This window comes from Centroberyx affinis, unplaced genomic scaffold, assembly GCF_046629955.1.
Source record: "Centroberyx affinis isolate AG114_WGS23_722 - 3 ecotype Tasmania unplaced genomic scaffold, CSIRO-AGI_Caff_v1 ptg000637l_1, whole genome shotgun sequence".
Taxonomy (NCBI): Eukaryota; Metazoa; Chordata; class Actinopteri; order Beryciformes; family Berycidae; genus Centroberyx; species Centroberyx affinis.
Genome location: NW_027279263.1, coordinates 277,418 through 296,071, shown reverse-complemented (window position 1 = coordinate 296,071; position 18,654 = coordinate 277,418). Strand labels below are relative to the sequence as shown.

Below are 18,654 nucleotides of genomic sequence, written 5' to 3'. Positions count from 1 at the left end.
GTATTGTTAACCTCGCCATCTTCATTCTTCATGCAAGATGAAAGATGCCCTCTCTCTTCTCTCCGCTGGTTTCCTCTACTCTCAGTGAAAACAATAGATCATTGACAAGCATATTGGGAAGAGTAATCGATCAGACCCAAAACTCTGTTGTCCAAATGATGACAGGAGCTCCAGTTTGTGGGATGGTGGCACGCTACATCCAGCATCCCTCTCTTCTAACTGATGCAGAATCACTATCTACCGTTATTCAGCCACCCAGTACATGGTGTAGCCTATTACAGCTGTGTGTGTGTGTGTGTGTGTGTGTGCATGTGGGTCTGTGAGACACTTTCTTCACTATGCTGAATAATCAATCAATCCTTTGTGCATCTGACTGGTGTTAAAGCCCTTTAGATATGTATTCAGGTACTGAGTTATGTCCCGACTTGTTTGAAAAGCAATTATTCCCACCATATGTTCGCCATTGTGCTCTATGGAAAAAAAAAAAAGAGCTCATTTTTACATCCTGACACTGAAAATCTGGGATGATAAGGTAATCCAGTCCATACCAATAACAAAATCAATGATCATTAATGCAATGTCTCTTATTTCTAGTTCTTTACAGCACTTTCTGTCTCTTTTTATTAGGAAATAAATTAAGAGTGCAACTGAAGAACGAATGGCAGGTGACTTGCTACAGAAGTTTGATTTCCCATGGTGCTCAATTCCAATTTTTTTTTCATTTTTTTTACCCCTGCAGCGAAACTCCAACTTCTTGCTTTTACTGCACTAAGGTAGACCAGATCAAAGTAGCGCTGGAGCTGCGAAGTTTTATCGCCCTCCACTTTCTTTTTGTTCACTTATTTTCCACAGATGATATCCTGCATCTGTTTCCTTCGAACAGTGTCTTTCTTGGCAGCAGCGCTCAGCAGTCTTTTAAAACCAGCGTACCCATAAAGTGAGAAGTTATCAAAGTTGTTCTCCACTGAAAAGCAATAAATTGGCGGTGACATTTTGAGTACACTCCTTCTGCTGCCAGTCTATCAATAATATTTTTGTTTTTCTACCTAACTCTGTCTTCCTACCAAAAAAAGCATCTCCAGTATATGTGTCTACAATGGATCTGTTCTCTGCAATTGCCTTACCATTTTTTTAAAGTATTTTTTTTATTTTGTTTTGGGGTAGAATCTTTATCTTTTCCTTTTTTTAATATCACAATCTTTCCCAAAAAGTGAGCACTTTTTTGCCTGGGTTGAAAAGTTGAATATAGAATCAACATTTTCAAGGAATTATTGATTCAAATTTAAATAAATAACATGTTTTCTGAATTGTTTTACAAGATGTTTAAGAGGGAAAAGACAAAGGAGACGTTTTATGCTCAGGACCCAGATTTTGTCATGTGGTCACCCAGAAGAAATAAGCCTGTGACCTATTTTCTGTCCCAACCCATATTTTCATAAATACTGCTTTAAGGAAATAATAACAATGAAGGCAGCATGACAACCACTGGATAGGATAAATAATCCGTCTCTGGACATGATCTCGATGTTCTAACACAAAACAAAACACTGCCTCTCAAAAACAAAAGCCTTTGGGCAATAATCTGAATCTATGACTTCTCCATGGCTCTAGACAATGTGTCCAGCAAAGCTCTATCCTGCCTTTTATTGGAGTGGATCACATCTTGACAAGCTGTCTCGATGATAAATGGTCCCAAATTAATGCAGGAGCCATCCAACCAGGAAATGTAGCGCCAGCGTAGCACAGCAATTAAGTCCACATTAAGCACAGAGGACGCATCAAGTGCCAGGATGATTGCTGTTGCCTAGCCTTGACTGCAGCTGATGGCACTTTACCACAGCTACTTCTCCACAGATCCCCTCAGATGGCTAACATTAACTTTTTTTTTTTTATGCTTTCTGGCCAGAGCCAGATTCTCTCTCCTGCTCTCTTGAGTAGCTTCCAAGACATAAACAATGAGAACAGAAGGTAAAGTTGAATTTACATACCTTCTCCCCCACGTCACCTTTCGGTCCGTCTTCGCCCATATCGCCCTGTGATAAAATCGCACAGAGGACACCGTATTCAGTCTTTTGATGGGAAGAATATGTACTGCTGAAAAAAAAACACTGTTGAGAGTTTAATATTGCTTGGGAGTAGCATGGCTTTCGAAAAAAGAAGTAAGCCTCAAAGAAACTGAGGATAAAAGGGTGAGCCAGATTGTTGTAACTGACAGACAGATAATACAACAGAACTTTGACTAATGTTCTGCTATTTTCACGCTTCACTGCTCTTTAAAACTGTTTAATGGATGCTTAGGAGTGTCTGGTACATGGCAGCAGCAGAGATGATGTGCCATTACATGTTGCATTTACCTTGGTCACCAACTGATTTCCCACACATGGTTCAAATATGGCTATAGAGGGCTTTCAGGTGACGTAACGCACCCTCCGGGGGCCACAGTGGAGGTCCTCAGCTCTTGGCAACAACGGCTGTGAGTGGCTGATTGCGTCTCTAAACTTACAACTTGGCCATCTCAACAGTATGGAATAGATATGATTAATTGCTGCGCTGTTTTTGACTGGGAACTGATCATTTCGCCACTGATAAATCTGATTGACATTGTCAGTTGTTAGCTAACTAATCATAAGATGAATATCAAATCAAGAATTCCAAGTCGATAGTTGTGTCCTTGTGGAGAACGATCTTCTAATGTTGTCTTGGAGAGAATGAACGTAATAGTATTTCGGCCATTATGTCATGGGGCCACGAGAACATATCTGATTTACACTCTCGCTAACATACTGTATCTATTAGAAGCTAGCATTAGTAGTGTCAAAGAGTCAAAGCCAAAACCCAACTGTTTGTTCAGGTTCACTGAGCTGACTCTTCTCAAGCTCTAGTGCTTTGGAGTAGAGACTAGGACTAGAGACAAGACAGTTTCACAGTGACACAAATTTGAAAACAAATACCTAGTCAGGCTATTCACTTTAACTTATAATTTTACTCAATGTACCTGCACCCACACCACAATAGTATTCTTCAGGTATCGCTCTCTCGGTTTGTTATATATTTAGTCATTATCTGCACAGCCAATTCTCCACTGGACCTCCATGATGGTGCCAGCCGTGGTTGTTAAGAGATATGTGATGCAACTGCAAAGCCTCTAATAAAGTGAATCAGGTGTAATGATGGGGAATAACACAAGTCCCTAACTTGAAGAAAACTCAGAACCACAACTGAGAACAACGTGTCCCATTTTGTGATTGGTGCCAGTAAAGTACACTGAGTCATCACCTCCCTCTCCTTCCCTCTCTGGTCAATGTTCGCACCCTCCCACCCATGGCTGTCCAACAACAGTGAATAAAAAGCATTAGGATTATGGAATGGAGAGAATAAGGATGGAGTCGGGGCTGTTTTTGCTCAGTGTGGCTATTGTGTGGTTTCCCGGTTTTTTGGTCTCCACCAAGGCCTGAGTTAGAGAAATTGGGTCCTAAGAGAGTTAAGTGACTCAACATCACTGAATCATTGATGGCTGAATCGCTGAAGGGAGTCCCCATTGAAAAACAATTGGCTGCCAAGTTGGAGTTGTGAGAAATTAGGCAGATTCCAAGATTCTTTGGGGGGTGCCAACATCCACAAACAGTAGAGCTGCCATCATTTATAATGAAGGCTGTAAACAAAATGTCTTTAGTAGGCACATGGTGGGATGTTGGGTGGATGCTAAGCATAATGTTAGTGATCTGAATTAAGGCTTTACCTTTTCACCTTGCTCTCCCATTTCACCCTGTTGGGAAAGAAAGCAGAACTTTAAACATAGAGAAACCTGTGGGGCGTTGGGTTAGGTTGGGGAACTATTGCAGCCAGTTAGGGTCAGATTGTATCTGGGGTTAAATTCATGTTAGATTATAGAAATGCTCTCATATTTCGGCTGCTCTTTCCCCAGACAGACCCGCACTTTTTGAGATAACTCTGTGCTTTCAAATAAACGTGAACAGCCATTACAACTAGTTGTCAATACAAACAGGCAATAACACCAATTACAATTACAATGATATTTTACCACAATGCCACTATAAAGTGATGATATCCAGGTCAATATAATAGCATTTCTTTAAGCTTGTATGTAGCTACTATACAGTGAATTTACATTTTGTCTCAGATGTCGGCTATGAAGGCGACACGGCTTTATTGATATTACGGACACAATATGAGTCAGAACATAATTTTTCCTGGTGAAAGAAGTTCTGCAAGAAAGATGCAAAAAAAAGAAAAGAAAAACAAGCTAGTATGATGAAAATATGGCAAAAAGTGGCCACAAGGTCAAAAGGCAAGGATGTCTCCTTGATAACAAAGGGAGGAAAAAACAGATGGCTCAAAATAAAAAAATAAAAAAATAAAAATATCATGGCTGCGATGAATTCAGAGGCATAAGAGCGCACAGAATACGTGCAAAACAAACCTTGACTCCAGGGATACCATCCAATCCTGGGGTGCCAACATCCCCCTATGGACAGCATGACATACACACAGTGGCTTCATTCAGTGCGTTGTGCAAGCCATGTGAACATTAATCTAAGGTCAGGAGGTACAAAAAGCTTAAGGTTTCCCCCCAGATATAGATAACCTTAACAGAGGTTAAGTTTGTGTTATAAAATTTGCCTCACAGGACAGGTGGAATGCATTTGCAGGATAGCTGACGACGGAGCCATAGATAGATATCGCTATTAATGCCGGATGGACAATATACTTTAATATATGCCACGGAATCGACCTGTAACGACTCGCCACATGTTTATGTACAGTATAGTGTGAATGAAACAATAAATTGCACAAGGTTCAAATGATAGAGTAACGTATAAAATCTGAAAACCGCAGAAATCTGTAAGTTGAGAGGATAAGCTTTGCAGAGTGTACAAGTTGATTTATATGCTTTATGATCTCTGGTTGGGTTTTATACATGTGTAAAGGAGGACAGCCAAGTCCATCTGAATGAATGCCAGTTCAGCGTTAGTGTCAGTCTGCATTCATGTTGTCTGAGGGCAAAGAGGGTCTAACTGAGACACCAACCTCAGTCCATCTGCTGCCAGAAACAGCTGACCTTCTGACCTTCTGACCTTTGCAAACCTACCACATCATTAACCTTTTAGAAAGGTAGCTACTATTCCTCAACCCAGACAGACAACTTTAACAGGGCGACAGAGATGAATGCACCCGGCATGAAAAATTAGGCAATCTATTACTTATTAAAACGTGTTTCAATGTGGAGTGTCATTTTATGGCTGTCCAATACTGGTGTGGAAAACTGGGTTGTATACTTTCTTATTTTTTTTCTTTTTCTTTACTAGTCTCTCTCTTTCTCCTTTTCTTTTTCTTGTTTTCATCATTGTGCACATGCACACTTTTGTTCAGCCAAAAGTCTTTGAAGTTATGTTTTTTTGCATGCAACATTGTGGAAAGATCAGTCTGTATGTTACAAGTCGGTGGACAGGGAGTATCCCAAGCTACACACTAGTGAATCTCATTATGAATCCTGGAATCTTGTATCGTCTATCAGCGCACATATGGAAGTCATTGACATAATGATGATGATATATTGCCATAATGATAATGGGATCTGATTAAAAACTCTTAAACTCTCTGGCTGATAAGGTTTGCATTAGTGATCATCCCCCTTTTAGTGGATATCTATGTCAGATCAATATGAGGACTGCCAGTCAACCTGCCACTGCTGGCAGAGGCTTCATGAACCAACTGCTTCAGAGTTCAACTTTCTGCATGAGTGACACTTACATACCAGAACAGATTCTGTTTTATAACAGCATTGCACAGCATTGGAGTTCTATTTCATGGGTGCTGGCAAACTCCGGTCCCAACACAAGTATGGAATTAGGCCTTCAGCATTTGCTGTCTCCAAAGTGAGTATGGCTTTCACTCCGAAATGAAACTTCTTTACTCTGGTTCCCATTACAGCCATGCGTGCCTCTCCTCTCATATCTTTATAAATGCATGCTTAAGATTAGAAAGATGGCGCCTCTCAAATCGTCTCCCCATTCTTTCGCTTCACTTATACCATCTTTGTTCTGGAGTAAATATGGTTTTTCCGTTTTTCCTATTGTGAAATACCTGCACTGTGTCTTCTTTATTTGGTTTGAGAATGAAATGCAGAAAGAAGCTGAGTGTGAGCTGATTCACAGGCAGCTCAAACGTTACTTTGTGGTTACGGCTTGAAGATGCAGCCCAAGGGATTTCTCCTAAATAGGATAGTGGTTTGACATTGTCAGGATCCATGGCAGCATTCTTCTAATAAGAATACTACAACACATGGCCAAAAGGACAAATGAAAACACTAAGAAGTATATTAAAGTGACTCTTTTGAAGATAAAATGCTTTCAGGTGTGGATGGAAGTTTGCTTTTTGAGCTATTTTGAATATGGTATTTTGGGAGGAAAGATATATATTATGTTCAGGCTAAGTACAGAGGGGCTGCTCAATGTGACTAAAACTATTCAGCATCATGAATCTGCTAGTCAGCATCACGAGCAATGTAAAAAATACCCATTTTAACAAGACAGTTAATTTACAGTATTGAGTCTTAGAAAGTAAGAAAGTGAAGTGATCTGCCAATGGAGTGAGATAACTTCAAACAAATCAATGAAAGATTTTCTTGAATCGTGTTATTTTCCTGACACATGTTACTACAAAAAGACACACCATTTAAAACAAATGCAGTTACCTCACCTCATTGTCAGAATTGTTTGCTTGTTTTATGAAAAATAAGATTTTAGGGCCAAATTTGATAAAATGGACATTTTTTGCAGCATAGTCATCACCATCCAACTGCTTTGGTGACTGGACTAGTCTGAACAACCAGTAAAAACAGCCAGATGTGAGGATTATACACATCTGCACCACAGTCCTCAGCTGTTCTGTATGCATCATGTGTAAGTGACTGTCCTTATGAATGGCCTCACCTTCAGTCCATCAACACCTGTGATGCCTGGAGGGCCAAGTGAACCCTGTGAAATACATACAAAGGCCTTTAGGTGACATTACATTCAACGCTAAAAGCAATCACACTGTATTTGTCTTGCAAAGAAAGCAGGGGAGACTGCAGAGTTATGGCTAGCATCAAACACAGTTTGTTATAATCATGTGCTTTCAAGTGATGAATAGTAACTGCAGGTCAAGGTGACTTTACATAATTGCCTTCCAGAAGAATGAACGATATTGAATTGTTTGTGAGAGCAGGAGCCTGAGCACATCTCTCCAGGTCTCCGTTAAATGCCGTGACAGTGCACTTTGTCTTCCTACCTGTCTGATAGATGCTCTAAAGCACTGACCCCAGGAGAAGCAGGGTCATATTATGCAAAACCACCATCAACAGCCCTCGCGAGACACACCGGACGTGGGATAAAACAGCCTGTAAAAGCGCTCCCAAGTCTTTCGCTCCCACCCCCACTTCCGCTCATCCTCCCAGGTTGAGTGCGTGTGCTGATCTGACAAAACCGTGCCAGAACAAATAGCACATGTCATGTTTTAAGACCTGCAAAATTATGGACGATACAGGCAGAGGGCAAGACTGGGAGTTGACTTTAGTCCTGCTGAGTTTTCAAACTTACTAAGAGAGAGGAGAATGTGAAAAACGGCTACCTAGCTCTGTTATGTTTGCACATACTGCTTGAACTTGTTTAGACGAGACGATTTAGACTCTGGGGATGTTACAAACAGTTTAATGAGCTCCCACTCTCATGCATAGTGGTGTGCACATGTTGGCTATTTGTGCTTTTCCATGGAAAGCCACCTTAAATGTAACTTAATGTTACCATGGCCACATGTGCAGATATATGTGAGTCATATCAAGTCAGAGCTGGGTGGAATAACAGAATACAGACTTTAAGTAGTCAAAGCAATGACTAGAGTGGAGGTTATTATCATCGGATTTTGTATAGCAAACTTTTGAGGATTCAGGTGATGATTCATGATTAATGAGTTGTAAACAAACAAAGGGAATTTAGTCTATGGTATACATCATCAGACAAATATTGGGGGATAGAAGAGAATGGGCAGTGGACTTGGTCTTCAGTCAGCGGCAGGAGGGTTCATATGAATTATTGTTCCAATTCGGATCAGTGGATATTTATGATTCACACATTACTTTATATCATGTTAGTACACTCAATCAATCACCAAGGTGATGAAACTTCAATGTAAACTGTTGACGTGTGCCGTCTGCTGAACACAGCGCTGCAGCAGCAGATCTAATGGAGCAGGCCCGGGGCCTGGCTTATGAGTCATTAACACGACGGTGTGTCATCATTGACCCCTCCACCCCCCCCCACCGCCGACGGGAGGGCCTGCCGACAGATGACAGCGCAGACAGGAAGTGTCTGATTGGGTTACACTGAACAAACACTGGCAGCTACCTGATGGCTGGATATGGCCTACATCTGTTCCCCACATCAGCGCCGCGTGGGACTGGGAGCCTGTACCGCTGCACTGAGCTCAGCCTCTCCTGTTCTCCATCTCCCTCTCTGTTTTTCTCCTGCTCTCTCTCTCCTTCCTTTTTTCTTTCTCTACCTCTGGCTTTATCTCTCCTCATGTTGCTGTGTGAGACTTTATTTCTCTCCTTGTCTGTTTGCTTGCCCCGTCTGTGCCCCCTGTATCACAAATCTCCCAGGTTGCAATGCTCCATGCCCTTTGGTGATCATTTTTCAGCATTACTTTTATTTTGGGAGTAGCCATTGTGCAGCCCCACACTGTCCGCTTATGCACAGTCACAATCAAATCCAAAACATTATTCGAATGCTGAAGAAATTCTCCATTGGTCTACATACAAATCTAATAAAAAAAACAAGAATATTATAATTAAAAGTATCATTTTGAAATGTGTTTCTGGTGTGATTCAGTAGATGACATACATAATGTAACTGCAACATCCTGGGTTTGAATCCGGCCCAGGACTTTTGTTGCATGCCATCCCGCTCTCCCTCCCAGTCTTCCCTGTCTCTCCTCACTTTCATCTATCTAATAAAGCCACAAAAATGCCCAAAATCTACAGCAGAAGAAATTATTTTCTGAAACCTACCTTAGACCCTTGGGGCCCTTCAGGTCCCTGAAAAGAAGAGAAAGAGAGAGAGAAAGAAAGAAACAAACAAAGAGAGTTGATGTCAGATGAAATAATATGATTTCCACAGCCAACACAGTGACAACAGAGAGACTGGCAAGGCTTGCGGTAGGCTTTCATACAGTGAGCAAAAGCCCTTCAGGCGGAACAGACTCACAATCAATCCCTTGTTTTATTCGATGACAAAGAATGAAAATAAAGTCACTCTGTGCCTTCTTTTCAGCGGGCTGAACCATAAACAAGAATCTTTAATGAAACCATGAATAATGAAAGCCTTTATGGTTGTATCTTTTATGTTGATCTCTGTTTTTTTTTTGCTTTTAGTGACTGTAAAAAAAAGTGGCATTTTGTTTGACTGTTCTGGATTTTAAGCCTATAGTCCGACACAGAGGAGAGGTTCATTACCTCAAAGTGACGATCACTGGAAAGCCTTACAGTACTTATGAAGTAGGCAGGGCAAAAAAGGCGCCACACACTGTAATAGAGATTTCAGATAATGATAGATGTGTCTGGGTGGACAGTTTCTATTTCCAAAGTAGACCTGCTGTTTATCACATTGAATCTTGGGGCCATGTTTGATCCCCAACCCCTTACACCACAACCTGTCTGAAAACAGCAGGAGACCTTTATGACTAAAAGGAGAAAAACACTTGCACCGAATGAGTTTTTCCCCTTAAAGTGTGTTCCCTCCATGTTGGCCAGGCAGGAATCTAAACTATCGCAGCACCACAGCAGTTCATCAACACCTTCACGCATGGCTGTTATGACACTTCTTGTTGGCCAACATTTTTCTCACTGTCGGCTCAGGATCTGGTTGGTGCCATTTGGCTCATCACTCTCAGCTGGGTCGGGGCCAGACAGACCTTATGCCCCACAAGCCCTCCACAACAACCCTTCTGCCTAGTCTTATTTATGTTGATGCAGTATAATTGGCAAGGCTTCAGATTTGGTTCCATGATGAGTGTAAAAGGCCAGTGTGCCTGTAAATTATTCAAAAGTAACTGATGAAGACCTACTCAGGTTGAAAAGTTTGACTGTCTGCAGATTTTTTTTGCTTTGTGGTGGCCTATTTTTGACTATCTACAGTTTTATCTATGCCAAGCACCAGTGAGAAGGGTGGATATGCAAATAACTTCTTTCAAGACCATTTCCTATGTTGTTAATAATACAACGCTTGTTCATATTTACTTTCTTATCTACTTTATCTATTGACAAAACTAGCCGGCCACAAAGTATAGTGTGCCTGCTGCAAAGCTCCAAATGAACCTGTACATATTGTGTATTTGCATGTTTAGGAAACTAGCCTGTTAACATCCCAGCAGCAACAAGTTCTCACATTTTACAGTAACGGCCCACGCATTTGCAGCAAATTTATAGCGCATACCTTCTGCACTTATTGGAAAAAACCTCAATGAACAACTTTCCTCCTCCCAGCCAACCAAAAGAAAGGTTTTCCTCGGCTTGTCTCTAAAAGCCTTTGTTAGCAATCCTCAATAGGGCTGGGTAAACATCTTTACGACCCACTAGGTATGTGAGAGCCTGCGCCACTCGCCTGAGCGCTAATTAGCTTCACTACATCTGAGAGCACTCAGGAGCTACTGACTGACAAGGAAATTTTTTCGGAAAGTCAAGGGCCCCTGTGAAGTCTCGGTCTCGCTCCTTTGTTTTCAGCTTCGGCTTCCGACATCACTAAAACTCCAATATTGAGAAAACTCAAAAGATCTTCATTAAAAAGGGTGATTATTTCAACCGTAAGTATCCATGGTGATACTGTGTTGTGGCACATGCCTAGCGTAGTGAACCTAAACTGCCTCGTTTAACATTCATACAGGAATCAAATCCACAAATGCACAATATCAACCGGATGCATATTTAAGCAGAACACACAAAGCTCACTCAATGTTTGGTGCTTTCATTCATGACTAGGAAATGACAAACAATTGCCAGGTCAATTCCCACAGTCAGTCTGCAGCTGAACCTTCACTACTTGAAGAACTTGAAAAACTCTCCAGTTCTTGCTCAGCATTTACAGAGAGAAAACTTTGGGTTGATCAAAGCATAGAAAGGCTACATTTTGAGGCTTGGGAGTGCAGGTTAAAAGCTTCTGCTCAAAGAGATCATTTTTCACTTGAAGGGTCTTTGAAATAGCTTCGCAATATCATGCTGTTGTTTACTTCCAGTCAAGGTACTTTCAACTTTATGGGTTAGAAACAAGTAGATCTGTTCTACACAAAAATGCTTTTTCTTATTGATGTCAACAGTCGCCACAATGGGAACATACGTCTTCGGAGTCCACCGAGCATGTCTTAGGCCATTTACTCACATCTTTCCCCCTCATGTTTGGCTTGGCATGAAAGGAAACTTAATGTCAAGGACACCAAAATATCGAAAGAATGTGCTCATTAGAGAGGCATATTATGAAAGCAAGATCCTTACATTGCATGCCTGATACGCATTTTAGAAATTGTCTAAGGTGAGTCACTGGTGCATTATGGGTAATTGTGGAAGAAGGAGAAGCCACTAACTCTTCCTTCAGCATGATTGGAAATAACACCAAGAAGCAGATGGGAGACTTTGTTTCAGTTATGGATGGAACACCACATACAATACCCCACTGCTTTTCCATATTTAGTCTTTTTGAAGCAAAATCAAGTCTCAAATGAAAGCTGCGTGCACGGCTGCAAGCCACCTTTAGAACGCCGAAGACCCCCTTAATTTACCCCAGAGAGACCTTATGGCACTGATGATTTTGAATTGAGTCCTGAAAATATTTCCTTTTTCTTCTTCTTCTTCTTCTTCCCTCCTCCCCCTCCTCCTTTTTGCTCCGCAAGAGCTTAATCCTTCTAACCAGCACCATATGTCCTGGAAGGCTGCTGGAAAACTCTGGAATCCACTTTTGCCTCCTTAACAATAGCATCTACATCAAAAACGCTGAGCTGTGTCAAGTGGGCACTGGCTCCTGGAGTACCCTAAAAGAAGCGAGAGTTGGTTCAGACCCGACCTCAAAAATCCCTACCTCACGATCACTTCTCAGATCTGAAAGCTCTGATCAAAGATCATCCTTTCAGCTTGCTGCACAAAGTGGAGCCTATCTGTCTAGTTTCTTATGTCCATCTAATCCATATTGATTTTCAAGGGCCAGTGAAGGGTGTGGGCTGGTACTCTGGATGGATTTTCTGGACGGATAAGTATTTTTCTATTCAATCTTGAGAAATATAAAAGCCCAAATGATCATTACCTGATTCACAGAAATATTGAGTAAACTTTACCCTAAAGATTCATTTTCTTAACATACACTACCAGTCAAAAGTTTGGACACACCTGACTGAATGTATTGTTTTTCATTATCTTAAAGCCATTTTGATCTAAAGGCCTATGCTTAAATGCTTGAAATTTGTTTCTTAGACAAATATAAATAGTGAAGTTGATGCCTATGTATGAATTTCTTTCCAAAGTCTTTGCCTTTCCATCAAGGCAAAGGGTGGCTACTTTAAAGAATCTAAAATATAAGATAGTTTTTTGGTCACTGCATAATTCCATTCGTGTTATTTCATAGTTTTGATGTCTTTACTATTATTCTAAAATGTGGAAAATAGTAAAAAATAATGAAAAATGTGGCATGTCCAAATGTTTGACTGGTAGTGTATCTCTGCAGTTTTTTCTCTCCGGGTCTGCAGGTATTGCGGAGAGCCAAACAAACGTCTGTTGGCTGGAGGAAACAGAAGCTGCATCTGAAACTCAAGACATCTGACAACCTGCGCACGGCAACCCCAGTGTGTGTGAGCGGTCACGCCACATCTTTTTATGACCGGTGGGACGTGCGTATGCTCATCTCAAGCTGCTTTAAAGGCGGATTGATTTCCAAAGGATGACATTATTCCTTGTTAAAAGTACATTAGTGTCACGGTGTGTATACACAAGTGAAACAGTACGCCTTATTTCACGAATTACACGGAGCAGCGTATATTTTTCATTCAAAGCCCTGCGCAAGTGCTGTGAACTCATTTCGAATGGGATTCACCATTCATCTTTTGGAGAAACACACCGGCTGCTGTCATGAGTTGTTGTGTAAGCACTGGAGACTTCTGAGCGCTCACCTGGGACCGCGGTGTAATGTATCGCAAATGTTGCATCCGCAGACACGCTATGGATCTTGAAACAAGGCTCTGGTACTTCAAAACGGCGATGTGCATTTGTAAAACTGTGAAATAACGGGCAAAGCGTGCAGTCAGAGCCAACAAAAGCTGGAGACTCTATCGGCATCCGAGCAGACAGAGAGATAGATAGAGAGAGAGAGGACAGTGTCAATTTGACATGGGGCAGAGTGTTAAATGATCCCAAAACGATTAGAAACTTCAGCTTACTCCTCCTCTCTCTCTCTCTCTCTCTCTCTCTCTTTCTACCTCAGCCTTGTCATCCTTTATTTTCTCTGTCCAATCCTTTCCAATCCACCCACTTTTTCCACACCAAGGAAAAGCTCTGAGACGATGGAATCAGAGATGAAAGCCCTTGATAGCACCTCTTCTGTCAGCCTCTCTGACTCTCCCATGAACTTGTGAAAACTGACATCACCGAGTGTTTCTGTATGTGCCGTTTTCCGTCCTTGCTCTCTTGGCATCAGAGGATACGTTTGACCTGACCTATTCCATGCAGTTTTATGAGGAAAATGTAATCAAATGGCTTGTTTGCTAAACACCAAAAGCAGTATCCAGTTGCTGTTAATTGGAACAGCTTGCTGCCGTAATGGGTTTTGTGCGTGAAAACAAATATTTTCACAGAGTATCATAAAATGTCCCGTCCACCATAGTAACAATAAACCAGCTTTTGAATATATATTGAAAAATAAAATAAATAATGCAAATATGGATAACCTAAATGAGTGGCAGTATCCCTAAGTGATTGTTTTTTTTATTCAAAATTACAAGACATTAAAGTGATAGATTCTTTTGCAAAACAGAATTGAAATGGGCGTAGTCTATTTAAGCTTATGTCACAGTTGGTTGGTTAGCAAATTACATAAATATGTCCAGGATAAGAGAGACGTGACAAGGCAACATCTTACCAAATTACAACATGTGGTCATAGTAACTTTTTCAAAGTAATCAAAGCAGCTCCTCAGTGAAGCTGAACACCACAACATGGTGTTATTTTATTTTTGCAGAAAAAAGATATCCAAATTGAAAACTGATGTTAATCATTATTCAGCAATTAATATAATAAAAGAACCTTCCTGCATATGGTGAGAGTCATTTTGGAGAGCCTTTATGTCTCTGGATTCATTTTGCATAATCAGCTGGCAAGATTTTCATTCACATTGAAATAGTGGCAAAATAAATTGCTGTGCTTTAAGCAAGACTTGAAACTGATTGTTTCCCCTCTACAAACTACATTTAATTAAACAATTTAATTATGCCAAATCAACTCTGCAATCTAAGTCAGCTACACATAGCAAACAAAATGTGATTCCTAAAGGTTTGTGCTTACCATGGGTCCTATTTCTCCAGGGGTCCCTGGATCACCCTATAGGAAATACAAAATACCCAATTAATGGAGCAGCAATAGGAGAAATGCTGTTTGAAAGCTTGAGAACATGGTTGGATCTAAAAGAAGAATGGGTAGCCGCACTGCTCAACATATACAGGCTTTGTCTTCCAAAGTAGATCAGAGACTATTGACATTTTGCAGATGTTGAATTTTGAGTTTGAAAATGATCAATAACAATATTCAAAGTAAAACAAGTTCATTTTTCTGAAAACAGAGTATTTTCCACATTCTGATTGTATTTTCCTCTCTTTTTTAGTGGTTTAGCAGGCACTGTTGTGGACAGAGTCTCGCCTGCCAATAGCAGCTCTGCATTGTTCTGCTCATATAAGTTGGCTGTGAGGTGTTTATCATGCGGTGCCACCTGTATCCCTCACTGTCTCCAACAATCCTATTATAGTCTCTGCCTTCGGTTGGGGCCTGGCTCTAGGATGTTGGATGTTCCAGCATTTCTCAGGGTAGAAGAGAACACAAATATGCCATGGCCAAATTTCTATTCCATTTTTGCCTCTGTGTGACATTCGTAGGACAATGTCTGCTGCTCTCCCTCTGAGTGATTCACGGTGGCAGAAATAAATCAGGAGAGAAAAAGAGCGATCTAGCAAGAGAAGTTTAATTTCTTGGAAAAATGCTACAACCACTACAACCTTGTTTCAACTGCTGAAATGAGCAACTGGAAGAGTTGAAAACAATAATCATCAAAACCTTGGAAGGAAACAGATAAACAACACTTAATATTTTTGCACTCCCACAGTGAACTCTGCCAAAAGAACAAAGATCAGCTGGAGCCCTGGGAAGGTTTTATGGCAGAACATAATTGACAGGCCTTTATGTTTCTTCTTACGCTTTCTCTCACAGGCGGAGTGCACATAAATTAGTGTGATGCCAGTGACAGGCTTAAAGACATGGAAAAAGTTACGTTAGAATGGAAAGCAACCAAGTAAACATAAATCTATACAGAGAGGCATATTCTTGGGAGCATATTCTTGTTTTTAGCTAAAGATATTAGGGTAATGAGCTGCAACATAACAGTCATTAGAAAGGTTTCACTGATCAAAACTGCCCTTATTGAGTCAAAGTCACATTGGATATGAGTAAAAAAATACCTACACCTCTACTTTAGCTATACTTGTGTTAATTCTAATAGAAAACAATGCATTCATTTTTTTTCAAATCCTGGGCTAGGGTTAGTTGATGATCTGTGCAGGATTAATAACACACTGATGACCAGAAGGTCTTTGTGCAACTTAGTCAAACTTCTCCTGATGTGGGGTGAAGGTCAGTACTCACCGGTAGACCCGGCACACCCCGAGGCCCGTCTTTGCCCGTGTCCCCCGGAGGCCCCCGCGGGCCGGGAGGGCCCGGGGGCCCGGGAGGCCCCGGTGGTCCCGCTTGGCCCTGATCTCCCTGTGTAGCAAAGTCAAAGAATTCAACATCATTATGTCGAGATATTGCGGGCTCCACGGAGACTGGAGGCGCTGCTCAGTGTAACAATAATGGAGAGCGAGTAGTGAAATGATCAAGTGGTTGGGTGTGGGCAGCCTCCATTCATGACATGGAGGAGAGTTTGCATTTTAGTGTCTTACAGCTGAAGCTGAGCATACAACAATGAAGATGGTGTTGTAATTTATCTGATTTATAGCTGAGATGCAAATCCATTCTGCTGCATGCATTCCCAAATGGAATTAATGAGCTGAATGGGGTTTATGCTTACGACTGAACAATTCTTAACCACATTTGTCAATGTAGAGCTTCAACAATGAGGGCAACAATATACTGTAGATGTGTGGTCCATTAGTATACCGAGTTATAAGAATATTCAGCAATTTAACTTACATGGCAAAGTGTTTTAAGTGGTGCCATGGCCATAATTCATTTTACCTTACAAAAAACATGTTTTCAAAAAGAAGTTCCCATACTTTCCTCTAAAATAACAGAATGAGTATTAGAGTGCTTATGACAGGTCTTTCTAAAGGCTTGCATGCAAACTGCGGAATGGCCAGGGAGAAGTCATTAGGTGAGACTTGGCAAGGTGGAGAGACAGACGAGTGAGGACATAGCCACTACCTTAATGAGCCGCCGCTTTATGAGCTGCTGGTCAGCGGAAAGAAAGCCATGATTGATCTTAGGGAAGACCATCTGAGCAGGTGTGTGAGGTCAAGAGGTCGTAGGTCAGAGGTGAGAGAAGGTTGGAGAAGGATGAGGTCCCAGAAGAAGAGGAAGGAGGAAGGCAAAGGCAAAAAGAAACAGAGTCTGTTAGAGAGGCTTGTGCCCATGAAACCCAGTGCAGCACCTTCACAGATGGAGGGGGAGAAATCCACACTTTTCCACCGCAGAGGTGGTTTGCTTCGGAAGTCTGGACTCGGTTTTTTGGGGAGCCAGAGCCCATAATTACCACCTCAGGGGTGCGAGGGCGCCACAGCAGGCTCGCGGTCCCGGGAAAAATGGGAAGTTCTCCTCCTCTGTGAAAGCGCTGTCATCATCATAATAGTGCTTGCTGCTAAGTCAGACCCTGGGAGCCGCACACACTGAAACCAGCGTGCTTGACCTGAGGTGAGGTCACTGTCTAACCCTGTTCCTTTCAAGACCTGTATTATCCTGCTGGTGTCCACTGGTATTAAGTGGCATCATCCATCTCTGGAACAATCACGAAGGTCAAATTAGAGGATTGAAAGATTTGTGGTGAACCATGGGCATGAGCTTTAAAAAAACATTTTGCCACTTTGGTTAATCATTTAGTTATTACTAGTGGAGTTCCTTCCATTCACTTTAGCATCAGTGGACACGAGCCAGACCATGTCTTGGTTTGGGCATGCTGATTCTGGTTCCAGTCGGCTGACTGAGTTTTAAAAAGCTACCTTTGCTTTCACTGGGGGTCCTGGCATCTAGCGTGGAACAGAAATGTCTTGAGTGAGAGACCGGCGGTGGCTGCGGGGAGGAGGATAATGATTGACTGGCCATGATTAATTAGACGGGCTTTCGCCTGCGCCGACTCTATCATCGAGCCTCGAGTAAGGAACCTGACAGTGATTCATTTACTCCCAGTGTGTGCAGCTTAGGGGCCGGACCGAGCAGCTAGGCCGCACCGCCACCGACAAACCTTGACAGTCAGGATCTGATTGCTGTGCAAAGCAGCCAGCGTAGGGAGACCAGGCAATCCCTATAGGGACAAACAGCAGAACATGGCACAACACACGCATGACATTCACAAATTAGGTAAATAAAAACAAATTAAAAGAGGAAGAAGTCAAGCATCCTACTTCCAATTACTCTAACTTAGTAGTAAGTGGACTAAGCTGGGGTTTTATATTGGCGCGCCCACAATTACTTGCTAGAAATTGACTCTAAAGTTTTTGATTATCGGTTGTAAACCGCTGGGAAGAGGAAACGCTTGTGAGGGTGAAATTTAATAGAATTTCATGGAATTGTCAGAAGCCAACATCAAACTTTACTGTCAAGCAATTTGTTCTGAGGGCTCGCTAACTCGAAGCAAAGCAAAAAATGTTTTGATTCAAAAAAACTTCCTTGAATTCCCATGAATACTGGACCTCGCCATTTTCCCTTAAACATTTGCCATTTAAAAAAGTTAAGTTTACACTACCTCCATTTTTTCATATATGAATCTGTGTGTACAGTCAGTGACAGTGCGACTATCCAATGTAGAGTACGCTACAGTGTGATAGGTGGTTAAGTTCCCTCCACATACCAGATAATACTGTATGAGACGAGGCAGAACACTTGTTGAGAGAATTATTATAGAACAGACTTTGAGCTACATTATGCTGCTAAATTGAAAAACAGTTATGTTCATAGAGTTTTGGGGAAGGAATTTAGACATTCACTGGAAATTCAATCAAATGGTTTCCCATTTCCTTGTCAAAAATGAGATGACAGATGTGATCCACTCATGAAAAATGAACAAAGGAGAAAAGCATCATGCCTTGCTTGTTAAGAGAAGACAATAGTTTATAGTTGAACTCTAACTTTAGTCTGAGTCCAGGAACACT

At 41.5% G+C, this 18,654-nt stretch overlaps 1 protein-coding gene across 1 annotated transcript in view; it reads right to left on the bottom strand.

Moving 5' to 3' along the window:
• The window catches only part of LOC139643641 (collagen alpha-1(XXV) chain), a 140,089-nt gene that overhangs the window by 24,796 nt on the left and 96,639 nt on the right, over positions 1-18,654 (bottom strand). The window contains exons 7-15 of the mRNA XM_071518850.1: positions 17,748-17,807; positions 16,715-16,786; positions 15,938-16,054; positions 14,591-14,626; positions 9,068-9,094; positions 6,954-6,998; positions 4,442-4,486; positions 3,740-3,766; positions 1,989-2,033 (exon numbers count right to left, since the gene is read on the bottom strand). Of these exons, the coding sequence (XP_071374951.1) occupies positions 1,989-2,033; positions 3,740-3,766; positions 4,442-4,486; positions 6,954-6,998; positions 9,068-9,094; positions 14,591-14,626; positions 15,938-16,054; positions 16,715-16,786; positions 17,748-17,807 (474 nt within the window). The remainder of the gene's footprint in view (positions 1-1,988; positions 2,034-3,739; positions 3,767-4,441; positions 4,487-6,953; positions 6,999-9,067; positions 9,095-14,590; positions 14,627-15,937; positions 16,055-16,714; positions 16,787-17,747; positions 17,808-18,654) is intronic.